At 40.1% G+C, this 13631-nt stretch overlaps 1 protein-coding gene across 4 annotated transcripts in view; it reads right to left on the bottom strand.

Moving 5' to 3' along the window:
• ITPR2 (inositol 1,4,5-trisphosphate receptor type 2) overlaps positions 1-13631 on the bottom strand; it is a 417532-nt gene that overhangs the window by 342873 nt on the left and 61028 nt on the right. For all 4 annotated transcript variants that reach the window (XM_073223365.1, XM_073223364.1, XM_073223362.1 and 1 more), the window contains exon 3: positions 21-136. In XM_073223365.1, the coding sequence (XP_073079466.1) occupies positions 21-136 (116 nt within the window). The remainder of the gene's footprint in view (positions 1-20; positions 137-13631) is intronic.

Raw genomic sequence — 13631 nt, 5'->3', positions numbered from 1 at the left:
AATGGGAACCTGGATCTTACCTGTAATTTCTTGAGCAGGGCTGCCTCTGTGTGGTTCCCTTGTTTGGCTTGCTTAGCCTTCCAATACTGTTTCTGGGCAGAATATCGGTTCATGGGGCAGACCTTAAAGAGGCAGTCTACGACAGACCAACAAACACACACTGTAACTAAAGCAACCCGTGTCTCTGAGATGTTCCTTACAGCCTAGTATTGGAATCTTGGAATCCCTAAATATAAAGAACATGTAAAAATCATCTACCCCATCTATCAGTCAACTCCTAACTTCATCCAAAACATCCTTTTCAAACAATTAGACTGTTAGAGTACTTCCTTCATTAACTGGGGTTTTTTAAAGGAGACCATAGCTAGTGTAATCGATAAAGAAATCAAACCATGTAATCATAACATGGTAAGGCCGTTCTTAATTATAATGGGTGTGTGTTCCCGGTGTTAGAACGTGAATAGAATGAGGTTAATGACTTGTGTTGCTTGATCTAACTTTGAACAATTAATTAATTACTTAACTATGGCATATATCTTTGACAGCTTAGTGATATAAGCAGCAGAAACAATCGGTGACAACAATCATGTCTCAATCATGCTCTGCCCAAGTTTCCACATACCTGGAGACAAGGTGGTGTGAACTCAGAGACACAGTGTGTTATGTGGGATAGAAGAAGCAAAGCAAAAATCATAAAAAACTAAACTAAGATTACAGCCCAAATTCTACTACTAAATATCAAGACAGAAAATCACAGTGGAATGATATAGTTAGTAGTGTTTCTAAGTCAAAAGCCAAATATTTTTTTCCTTTCTATGAGGAAAATGGAAACTTAACTAAACAATTCTTCCATATGCTAATGTTTTGTTATTTGTGGAATGAATTATAATCTAGAAGGAACGTTCAACTCCTGATTTCTATGATAAAGGAATAGTGATACAGAAAATCCAAACATTATTTTTCTCACAAAAAATTGTGTGAGTTCAAAATGGCAGATTTATTTTGGTTGATATGTTAATATTTAGGGCCATTCCCATTTTTCAAATATGCATCACAAAAATAAAAAATCAGTCAACTCAAACATCCATTTTAGCCACATTTTTGACTATATATATGTACATTCTATTATTCTCTTTAAAATTAATTATAAGCTTAAATGATGGACTTGGTCTCTTTCAAATCTCACTCTCTTGTGGTTCTAATGGCATAAATGATCAAGAAATATTACTGCAAATATTTTTAAGAATTTTAAAATACAGAAGAAATAATGACTTTTTTCTATAACTTGTAATGATAAACACAAATTCTATTCATTGCCTCCACCTCATACACACATAGGCTATAGGAAGCTGATTATTAATTTCTGGTTTAAAAGTTACTGATGTAAATAAGTAAAAATTTTATAAATAGCAGAAAACAGACCCCTTCTAACTGCTAAAAGTAGGCTGAGAGATTCACAATTTCAGTCTGATACAAGTATCACCACTTGGCACATGTGTGTAAAAACCAAATAAGTACACCTGAACATTGTTCTCCTTTACAACGTATTTCATAAGCCTTAGAAATTATTTCCTACATATTAGCAATTACAAAGAGAATATACAAATTTTTTCAAGCACAAATATAGAGGCTATTCGCAGGTATCACCAAAAGAAATGATCCCAATTAATGCAGCAAACTATTTTGACTGTCTTATATTAAGCAAGTGACCAAATGCTACAGTTTTAGTGCAGCAAAAAGCACAAATCCATATTCAAGTAGACCTGAACTCTCTAACCTGCAGCCTATACTGCTGACTTAATTCATGCATGAAAAGAAAAGAGAAAGACTGTATTCCTCTCCATTATTCATTAGGAAATGGACCTTTAACAGACAAAATATTGTTTCTCATTTCTAGCCCATCCCAGTAGCACTCCTAATTAGTGGTTATCTGTGTGTGTGGGTGTCCTGGTCCTGACTGTTGTGGCTGAGATTATCGTGAAGTGAAACCAAACATTCAGTCATCCCTGGTCAGGTTGTGGTGCTAAGGATCAGACCCCGTCCCCAGAAAGTTCACAGCCTAGTGAGTGGTGACACAGCCATCTACCAATTCACCATGTGGTGACGTTTCACAGTGGAGCTCTAGTCAAGGTGCTGAGGCCAACTTCACCAGAGGAGGTCAGAATAGCCTTCCCAAAGGAGAAGACAGAAGCCTAGTTTTAAAGAACCAACACTAATTCAGCATAAATGCTCAGAACAGAGAGGCAGTCCAAAAAGAGCAAAAGCCTAGGATGCAAAGCAGAGAAAGAGAACACCAATGGACCCACTTCGTGCAGGAAAAGCTAGGGCCTCGGCTGTGAAATGAAAATGGAGTGGCTGGCTGAGGTCAGGTCTGCAGAGTGGACGTGCTACCTCAGGAGTCTGGCCGTCATCCTGTGCGAAAGGGCGAACTCGCAAAGGGTCGTGGGCTCTCACCGCACGTGAAACATGACAACACGCCCAAGAGGCGAGAAGGGCAGCCCAAGGGGCTGCTGCCAGCCTGCTGAGACAGGGAGGATCTGAGGCCAAGCTGCCTGGCGACTGCACAGTAGCCACAGACGTAAAAGAAAGCATCAGAACCAACAGGCTTAATAACCCATCAGGTGTGCGGTGGGGAAGGCAAGTGAGAGGCGAGAGAAGAAGGCTGGTGAGCGAGCTGCCACCCGCGCGCCTCAGATACAAAGCCTTAGATCTCAGAAGCCCTTCCCATTTCCAGAGCCTTGGTTTTACGGTCCTCCTCAGACCCCACAGATGGCATCTCACTGTCCAGTCCAGTCAGTCCCTGATCTGTTTCTGCATGGGAACTAGCAGTGCAGGACTATTTTGGTTGATGGAAGGCACCATAGGACATACACAGACTTTGGTCAAATGCTTTTGTTGTCATTTGTGGTGTGTGTGTGTGTGTGTGTGTGAGAGAGTGTATGTGTCTGTGTGTGTGTGTGTGTGTGTGTGTGTGTGTGTGTGTGTATGATCCTCTGCCTCCTTTACAAAAAGATAAAAATCTACTGGTCCTGGGTTGATCTCACCATTTGTCTGATTCTAAGTTTATTGCATAATAAAAGTGTTACTAATACCTGTCATGCCTAATTCACAGGCTGCTGAGATGGGCAAAAAAAAAACCTGTGTGAAAGTGCTTTGTGAACTTTAAGCCCTATCGTAAATGTAGGGTGTTATTACTGATATTACGCCACTCGTTCATCTATAGCTTCACTAAGATTAAGAGATGAGCTGTCAGCAAGCAGCGAGAAAAAGAGGAGCCCTCAGATTAAACCTGAACACGAACTTAAAAGTACCCAATACACTAGGTGTCCACGCCTTCGGTTTTTTTAAGATGCTACGATGTGTTTTTGCATAACATTCTCCAATTCCCTGAAACAGCATGGCAGTGAACAGAGGATGCAATCTCTGTTACTCTGTAATACCCTTTCAAATATGCAGGTGCAATCCCGAACACCAGCATGGTGGAGCCTTTGACAGGCCCCCACTTTGTTCCCCAGGGAGGAATCCAGCCATTTCAGACCTATCCCCTCTCTTCTGCCCTCCACGCCCTGCTCCTAAAATCAGCTCTCTAGTATTTTTTGGACTGCTCATTCTCTAAAAGTAGAGGTGTATAAGAAAAAGGTTTTAGAGGGTTTTGCAATTAGAAAGAGGCTCAGTGTTGGTTTTAATTAGGTAACAATCTCTTCAAGATTTCAAGCCTCAATGAATCATAAAAAAAGGAAAGCTTGCCTCATAGAGCAAACACCAAAATCACAAATTAAAGGAGGTAATTTGAGTTAATTTTTTTAAAAGCTCACCCTGAAGACTTAAGGCCAACAATTTTGCAGAAGTTTAGAAGTTCGGAAATGTTAGTAAACCAACAAAACTGATATATTCAGTCTGGCAATATTTCAGGAACGATGCCTTTGCATTAAAACATCTTTCCTTACAACTGTGGAAGGAAATGAAGCCTCCCAGAAGTGTTCACTTTAAACTGAAAGACTCAGTGGGATTTTCAGCCTGTTTATAAATGCTGGTGGAGGGAAGAAATATGAAAACCATTCAAATGGTGTGGAACATGTAACCTACGACACATAATACTAACCTTCCCATGTGAATCCATGTAAATCTGGCAGGGAACCAGTCTAAACCTCCACATACAATACCTATCTAGGCAGCCTTAAAATGTTTTGCTTTGTACCTATAAAAGCACTTACTAAGATATTTGTAGCTGAGGCAATTTCTGATCCCCAGAAACTATCTCTAGGACTCCAACTGGGGTCGTTACATGCAAAATTCAAGTGTGCAGTGGCCAGCAACTTGCTTTGGCAATGGTGGAAAGCAAACTCTATTTCATTTCTCCTCCCTCTTAAAGATGTTGTAAGATTTAAATTAGGCAGGACATATTAAACCATCAGCAGATGCCTGTCACAAAGGGGGCCTCCAACAAACGGCTCTTTCATGGTAGCTTGTAAAATTACCTCATCCTGACTACAGGGAACATAGTTGCCAAGGGCTTTTACCTCTGCCTGGAGAAAGGTGGGGAGGGAAGGCATTGGGAGCTTTTCTTTTTTCTCTTTATGATATAAACAGGATGCGCAGAGTTCAATGAAGACAATGGGACCTTAGCAATGATAAAATGGAAAGTCGTAAGAAAACTCTCCCTAGGGGAAGGGCCAGCAGACAAGGGGCCACTGAACACCACAGTTAGAATCCAGAGTGGGTCAGAGGAGAGGTACACATTCATTAGCTGAAAATATAACTGTAGCTCTCTTTGTTTTTAATATATAACTATCAAATTTCTCTAAGAAACTCAGCCTAAAATACAGTGTTTGTTTAAAACTCTTTATGTCGGGTGTGTTTTGCTTTAAGCTCAGAAATTTCAAACCAAACACCTACTTCTCTTGTTCAAAACCTAAGGCAAGTGTAGAGAAGGTACCTAAGAGGTAAAGGCCCTCTAGAATGTTACAAAGGCCAAAGACTATTTTGCTGCAGGTGTTGGCCAATATTAAAATTTATCACAACACATGGATGGGCAACCATGAAAACTGCAAGATAACTTTCTCTAGGCAAAAGTCAACTATCTTACCACTGAAGAGGGAGAGAGATGGCCTTTTGTAACTATAGACTTAAGACTATGAAAATGTTAGAACTTGAAAGGGGATCAGATGAAACTGAACCTTCCCTTCTCTGAATGTGTGTGTGTGTGTGTGTGTATACACAAATGTATTATATGTATTATACAAATTATGTGTATATGTATTATATAAATTACTACACAGAGTTATAGATACATAGAAAGAGAAAGAGAGACAGAGATAGACAGATTGATAGACAATGGAGAGAAAGAAATCCTGTGGTCAAAAAGAGAGGAAACTGAGACAACCAAGGGAATGTTTTTCTTTCTCTATGAATGACTTTTGAAATGCACAAAACTATCCTTTTATTAATCGTCCAGCCAAATTTGTATACAGGCAAGTACAATGGAATAGGAGAACGCCCTTTTAAAAATATCTTCCTTCTTTTCACCCCTACTCTGGCTAACCTCTGCCTTTACTACAGTACCTATCTATCACTGGTTCTTCAGACAGTTGGTATGTGACTTAATTAGTTTGTATGTAACTCCACATTCAGCACCTATTACCTGGTATATGGAGGATGCTCAGAATTTGAAGAAGGAAACTCCTGCCAGTTACCTGAGAAACAATCATTAGATATCTGTTCTTTCTGCTCTGAGAGGCTTTAGTCTTTTTTATCTCCTATGAATATAAAAACCTGAGAAGGGAACAATTAAGATCTTAGTCCTCAGTTTGCCACTGGCGTCTGGTAGCTCATAAGGGTGGGCAGATTGGTGCTATAGAGCTGGGGAAGGCACCTTTTACATATCAACAACTGGGAAGAATACACAGGGAGGTTGTTTATCAAATTTTCAGATAAATAGCAGAATGGGGAGGGATAGTTAATTTGACAGGTAAATTCTAGAATTATCTGGAAATATCATACAACCCAGTAACTTGATTTCTGGGAATTTACCTAAGGAAAACAAAATCACTAATTCAAAAAGATATATGCACCCCTATGTTTACTGCAGCATTATTTATAAAAGCCAATATATGGAAGCAGCCTAAGTGTCAATCAACAGATGAGTAGATGAAGAAGATGTGGTACATATACACAATGGAGTATTACTTAGCCATAAAAAAGAATAAATGTTGCTATTTGTGACAACACAGATGGACCTTGAGAATATTATGCTAAGTAAAATAAGTCAGGCAGAGAAAGACAAATATTATGATTTCACTTATTTGTGAAATATAAAACATAAATGAACAAACAAAACAGAAAGACTCATAAACACATAGACCAAATTGGTGGTTGCCATGGGGGTGGGGGAATGGGCAAATAGGTGAAGGGGATTAAAAGAACAAACTTCTAATTATAAAATAAATAAGTCACAGGGATGAAAATACAGCTAGAGAATATAGTTGATAACTGTAAAATCTTTGAATGGTGACAGATGGTAACTACACTTACACTGATGAGAACTTAGTTATAAATGTAATTGTTGAATCACTGTGTTATACACCTTAAATCAAACTGTATATCAACCATACCTCAATTTTTTAAAATTCTGGACTTGGTAATCTGGACAAGACAAACATCAACACAATGAAACTGTAAACAAGCCCAAATATAAAGGTCTCCATTTATGTTCAGAAATATTCAACTGCTAAAGCTCATGACAGAGGGGAGTACTGTAGGGCTATTAGCAACAAGAATCAAAAAACAAAAAGGCCTGGACTTTAGGCTTGAGTTCAGCTTAAACAGAATGACGATACATCCCTGTGTGTCCGTGCCTGTTGTAAGTATTGTTGTCCCCTTTCACTCTCAAAAGTATCCTGGTTTGGATGATAAAGTCCATGATCATCCCAAATATAATAAATGAATACTGTGATGTGACAGCTGAAAAAATGATGCAACAGCTGAAAAGCTGATGCAGCCGTTTTAGGCTGATTAACAAAAGAATGGGATCCCAACTACGGGAGGTAGGAATGCATCCAGGTGGGGGCTTAATTACAAGCACCCTGTTTAAAGTGGCACCTTAACAAACTGTCAAAAGTTAGGCAAATGGGAAAGCAAGCAAAATACAGAAATCATGTCATTGAAGAACAATAGTAGGAACTGGGAAATGTTACCTAACAGAAAAAACAAAGAGCAGGCATAATCTCAATTTATACAGTTGAAGGTTTACATGTAAAAGAGGGAAGACATTTTTTCCTATATTGATCCAGAATCAAAGCAAAATTTAGTTCCGTGTAAGGAAATCTTGCCAGCAATTGGAAAAGTCAGAAAAACACAAATTGATCCCAGGCGAGTAAACATTTACAGTAGTATTCAGGCAGAAGAGAAGTGCCCAGGAGGGATACTGTTTTGGGAAGGAGGCCCCTTCCAAACACTGCTTTCGGGTTATGATGGAAACTGTGGCAGAGGTGATTGGCGTGAAGGGGTATAGCTCATGCCCAGCATTTGCTGATAACACGCTCAGACCTGTCACCTGCCTCAGCTGTATTTATCACAGCGTGGTTTGGTCTGTCATCTCACGGTTACAGAGGCCAGGAAATGGCAGCCCTGGACCTGTGAGTCCTCTACTACTAAATATCTGTCAGGACAAGGCTAAAATGCTTAAAGTTCAAGCACTACGTAAATATTCATTATTATTACTTCCAACTGCACATCCCAGATGAGCAAATACAGTTGTGTTTACATCTTGGAGCTTCAGAAGCAGGATGTTTGCTGTGATGTTTTGTAACTGAAGCACTTTAGTTTGGTGAGAACCAAAGCTAAAAGCACTGTTAAACCAAGAAACACCTGATCCCCTGACGCCGCCCACCCCTACCCCAACACTCTAACAGCAACTCACATTTAATGACCAAGCACTAAGTTCCACCATAAGGGCCTCCCATAAATTCTTTAATTTTCATAGAAAAATCTGAGTTACTACCATCATTCCCATTTTACAGGTGGTAAAACTGGAGCTTGAAGGCTAGGTTCCATGCAGGGTCCCAGGGTCAGCGAGCTGCAGAGCTCACATTCAAACCAAACAACTGACTTCAGAGTCTGAGCTTTCTTACTCTGAGGATGGAAAGGATACACACAGCCCAGCTCATCCCATTCACTGGCAGTCAGGGTACTCAGATATTGAAGAACTGGGGAGTGGTGGGGGGAAGCAGGACTTCAGGACGCTGGCTGGTCGTGAGAAGCAGGAAACAGAGAGGAGGGGACGGAGCAGCCGCTGCAGGAGGCAGGACCCGTGAATGTAGGAAACACTTGTGGCATTTTCTTCTCCCTGCGAGCCTCTGTCTTCTCCTTTCCTATCTATTTCTCCTTTTTGCTTCAATAATTTACATTTGCGTGTTGTTCTCTTCCTATCTTTCTCAGGTTCTCTCTCATTCCATCTCTTTTTTATTTTATCTAGTTCTTTCTTTTCTCCGAATCATTTTCTTCCTTTTACCCTCTCATTTTACTCTTACCCCATTCGTTTCATGAAGTCCCTGTACTCTTAACACTCTCTTTAATTTTTTTATTTTTCTCTCCCTGACTATAAAATTGTGCATAAAAAGGACTGTTATTTTCTTTGTATAGGATAGTTATCTTTGGCATTTCAAATAAATATATAGATGAATTGGACATTTTCTTATCAAACATGAACTCAATAATAAGCTGCAAAAGCAAAACATATATTTAACAAAGACTTGGAGCCAGATATGGAAAGGACTCTTACAACTCAATGAAAACAACAGAGGTATGAACAGAAAGAACAGATACATGGAAGGCCAGCAAGGCCCATGACAAGATGCTCAACATCACTGGTCATTAGGAAAATGCAAACTAAAGCCACAATTACAGATCCTACATACCCGCCAGGAAGGCTAAAATTAAAATGACAATACCACGTGGCTGGTGAGGATATAGAGCAACCAGAACCCTCCTACATGCATGTTACATACACACAGTCATACCTCATTCAGGGTACAACCACAAAACAGTCTGGCTACTTTGGAAAATACTTGGTAATTTCTCAAAAAGTTAAATATACATTTAATACAGGACCCAGTAATCCCAATTTTAAGGTATCCATTCAAGAGAATTAAAACCTATGTTCACATAAACCCTGTATGAAAATGTCCGTATCAGTATTATTTATAATAATCAAAAGAGGGGAGGACAACTCAACTGGAAACATGGTAGTCTATCTGAACAATGGATTACTACTTTGGAAAAAAAAAAAAGAGATTGAATTACTGACACATGCAACAGCATGGATAAACCTCAAAAGCATCATCATGGATGAAAGAAGCCAGACACAGAAGGCTGTCCTGTGTGATTGCCTGAAAATGGATGGGCTCAAGGGCTGTACAGGGACAAGAAGAAACTTTCCCGGGGCAATGAGAGGGTGATTGCAGGGCTGGTTCCACAGCTGTATACATTTACCAAAACTCACTGAACGGAGCACTTAATATGAATTTTATTGTATATAAATTACTGTACAGTTAAAACTGAAGAAAATGAATTACTATATTTGCATATGGTGCTCAACTGCTTCCTTTTCTATGGATCACTGGTTTCCCATAAATATTCTTAAGATAAAAGATAAACTTGGAAGATATCATCAGGGCTTGTTTTTTTCGTTTGGGTTGTCGTTTGCTTGGTACGGGAGGCAGAAGACCAGGGTGACTTGTTTGCTACACGACAGGACCGACAGGACCACAGGACTGAGCTGGCAGCTCTCAAAACTAATTGGCGATTAACTGATAAGGCACACACCCAGGGGTGCAGCTGGTAGATCCAGTTAAACCTACTGAGACAAGTTTTCCCAAACGCAGCACAAAATAAAACTGAGGCTTACTCCAAAATTTAATTTCAATTTGGAGAAAAGAATAGCGTGGAATACCTTGTCATACCTGAAAGTGAGGAAGCCGCCCCGACTGCTGAGTCACAGCAAACTACGGGTCACACAGCCTTGAAGAGGCTCCCACTGACCAAAGAGGAGACTGTCTGAGCATCAAGATGAATGAGCCAACTGGACTAGAGTATATCAAACATGGTAAAATCCCTGAGATCTTAGTTATAAAAAAATACACTTTTTGGTCATCTGTGGCGATTTGGGCACCCACTCACTGCTCTACAAACAAGTAAATAAGGGGAAATGAGCATTACAAGAAGACCTAAGGAGAGAGGAAGGTTAATCATCACAAACAGGTCTGTGCTGCCCAGCAAAGTGGAAGAAGCAAGCGCACAACACTGGATAATGTGATCCTAGCATCGCTGAAACGAACAAATCTATCCTGTGCTTTTTATATGCCTGGAAGATGTTAATAGGAGTTATTCCTGAGGAATGGAAGTGGGCACCGCAGGGGAGGGAGAACGATTTTCACTTTTACTTTTTATTACTTTGGTAAAATTTTAAAGCCATAGATATTTAAAAGAAAAATAAGTCCATTTTCCCAAAAAAAGATTGAATTTATTCTGGACTATTGAATCATCTACTTCATTCAGTGCACACACGTTCCTTCCCATAGAACTCTGAGATTGAATAGCACCCAATTACTCACCCAGTAAGAAAACAGGGGAGAGGAAACTCTGGCTGAAGAGGGGAAAGTTCCTGGGGAGGGAGGGAGCTGGAGCCGTGCACTTCCCAATGGGATGCCAGCTCTCCCTGCGGTCAAGGTGACGCCTTCTCAGCCTGGGAGGGTCCAGTTCAACTGCAATATACTCCTTGTAATCTCTAGCTAAGCAGCTTAACAAGAGGTGAAGGATGAAATTAGAAAAATTGCCGAATGGATGCAGAACTGAAAAGAGTGGGAGTATAATGCTTTTTCTAAGTGCCCCTACCTCTTACCTCTTTTGCTAGCTGGGTCTTGATCTCTCTGTTAGCCAGTTTTGTATCTGTGCATATATGCTCCTTCTATGTCTACATCAGTTGGCAGTGGCAACTTGGGGTAGATCTTAAAGAGTCAGGGGGGCGCTGAGAAGTACCGATGCACAAAATAGACAAGATTCTTAATCTGGGAACCATGAACCCACCACTGGAGGAGATTCAGGGAAGTCCATGATCCCCTAAAAGTGTCAGAAAAATTGTGTGTATTTGTGTATGTGGTGTGTTTGTGTGTGTTAACAGGTACATTTCTATCAGAGGGCCCATAGCTTTTATCAGACTCTGAGAGGTATCTAAGCCCCTCAAGAACCCCTAGTAATCACTATTGTAAGGCAATGATACATAATGCCACTATTATTGTGCCACTAGATATTATAGTGCCACTATAAATCATCTTAGGTTCTCAAGCTGGTCACTGCACAAACACAGTGAGGTGTAAGCAGGCATGAGCCCAACCCTGCTTTGTTAATTAACAGAAGAACAACTACATAAGGAAAGAGAAGATTGTTACCAGACGCTTTAGAGGGACTAGAAAAGAAGAAATGTCAGTCCTGGATGTGTGCCCAGGCAGGGAAGAACTCCTGGAGCAGGTCTGCAGGAATCCAAGGGAGTGCCCAGTGCCAGTGTGAACAAGCACACCAGAATGATGTGGAAAGACAGATAAAGAACAAGCCGAACTACCAGGCAATTCCACTTCTACGTGTCTACCAAAGGAAATGAGTGCTTCTGCCACCAAAGTACATGCAAAGAATGTTCACAGCAGTATTATTCACCACAGCTCCAAACTGGATGTAATCCAATTGTCAGTCAATCAAGAATGGATAAATGGCGGCATGATCAAAGAACAGGATCCTAAAAGTAATGAAAAAGAATGAACTGCTGCTACATGCAACAACATGAATGAATTACACAGGCACAATGTTTACATAAGAAGCCAGCCACAAAAGACTATGGACTTTTCACTCCTAGGTACATACTGAAGAGAAATGAAAATGCATATCCCCACAAAAAACTCCACGTGAATATTTCTAACATTAATCATAATAGTCAAAAATTAGAAACCTAAAATTCCATCCATGGAGGATAGATAAAATGCAGTATATCCAAACAATGGAATATTAGTCAGCTGTGAAAAAGGAAAAATTCACTGCTTCATGATGATACAACACAAATTAACCTTGAAACCATTATGCTAAGTGAAAGAAGCCAGGCACAAAAGGCTTATATGTTTCCATTCATATGAAAAATCCAGAATAGGCAAATCCATAGGGATCCAAAGCAGATTAGCAAAAGGGGGAGGTAAGGGGGAGTGACTGCCACTGGCTCTATGTTTTTGAGATGATGAAAAAGTTCTGGAATCAGAAAATGGCTATGGTTGTGCAAACTTGTGAATACACTAAAGATCACTTGATTGGGTACTTTAAATGGTAAATTTTGTTATGTGAATTATGTCTCAAAAAAACTTAAAAAGAGCATTCTAGATGGTGGTTACATAGATAAGTATAACTATATATAAGTATATGTACATGTCAAAACTGATTAAGCTTACATTTGATACACTTAGGCTTACACTTACTATTTATGTGTTTCATTGAATCTAAGTATTTCAGCAGAGTATTTTTTGGAAAAAAATTTTTACAATCCCTTAACACTATGGTCATGTACACCCCGCAGAGTAGTCTAGCACATACATGAGCTCCGTGAAGCAATTTCACCTCTCCAGGTGCCTTGATTAGAAACCCTAGAGCCATCTTTGACTCCCATCTCTTGTACCTCACATCCAAAATAATAAAATTCTAGTAGGTTCTACTTTTAAAATATATCTAGCATCTGACTTCTTACCAACTCACCATCAACCTGATCCAAATCACCATTAGTTCTCGCCGGGCTACAGCAACAGCCTTTAACCAAGTCTCCTTGCTTCCACTCCTGCCCCTCTGCCTACTGATTCTCTACATGGCAGGGGAAGTGGGCCTCTTAAAACACAAGTCAGGCCTAGGAAGCTTCTGCTCAAAGCCCACCACTGGTACTCTGCCTCCACCAGGCCCGGTGACCTTCCGGACTTCACCTGCTACCCCAAGGCCACTCACCAGTTTCACCCCAGCCACCCCAACCTGCTTGTTATTACTTAGCCAGGACACCCCTACTTCAGAGCCTTCAACCTTGAGGCTTTCTGCCTTTGCCTTTTCCCCAAGATTTCTGCATAGTCAACCCCCTCTCCTGCATCAGTCCTCTGCTCAAACATCAGCAAGGCCTTCCCTGGCACTGTAAAAACAGCAACCCCTTTCCAGCCAGCACTCCTTTCTACCTTGCTCTGTTTTTCTACAAAGCATATCACCACCGGAACAGTTCTTGGCATGGCACTTAGTAGGTGTTCGATGAATGTTTTCTGGATGAATGAACACATACATAAATAACTGAGGAAAAGAACAAATAAATCTTAGTTTTATTAGTTTTTTGCTGTTGAAATAAAGCCCTACAACCTCTGAGTTTTTTATTGTAAGTATGGATTATTTTGACCCTCACATATGCATGCAATTTAACTGATATGCCTAAAAAAATAAAGCAAAAGGAAATGTTCTCTCTTTTCTACAGTGTCTTGCCACCTACATGGCTTTCTTAAGAAAGTGGTTACCATACTCTTTTAAAAGGAAAGTGAGAGTACAGAGGAAAATAATTTTGCAAGAAGAATGTTATT

The sequence above is a fragment of the Manis javanica genome, chromosome 15 (assembly GCF_040802235.1).
Source record: "Manis javanica isolate MJ-LG chromosome 15, MJ_LKY, whole genome shotgun sequence".
In the NCBI taxonomy this organism is placed as follows: Eukaryota; Metazoa; Chordata; class Mammalia; order Pholidota; family Manidae; genus Manis; species Manis javanica.
The sequence above is the reverse complement of the archived record's forward strand: the minus strand, read 5'-3'. Positions and strand labels throughout refer to the sequence as shown.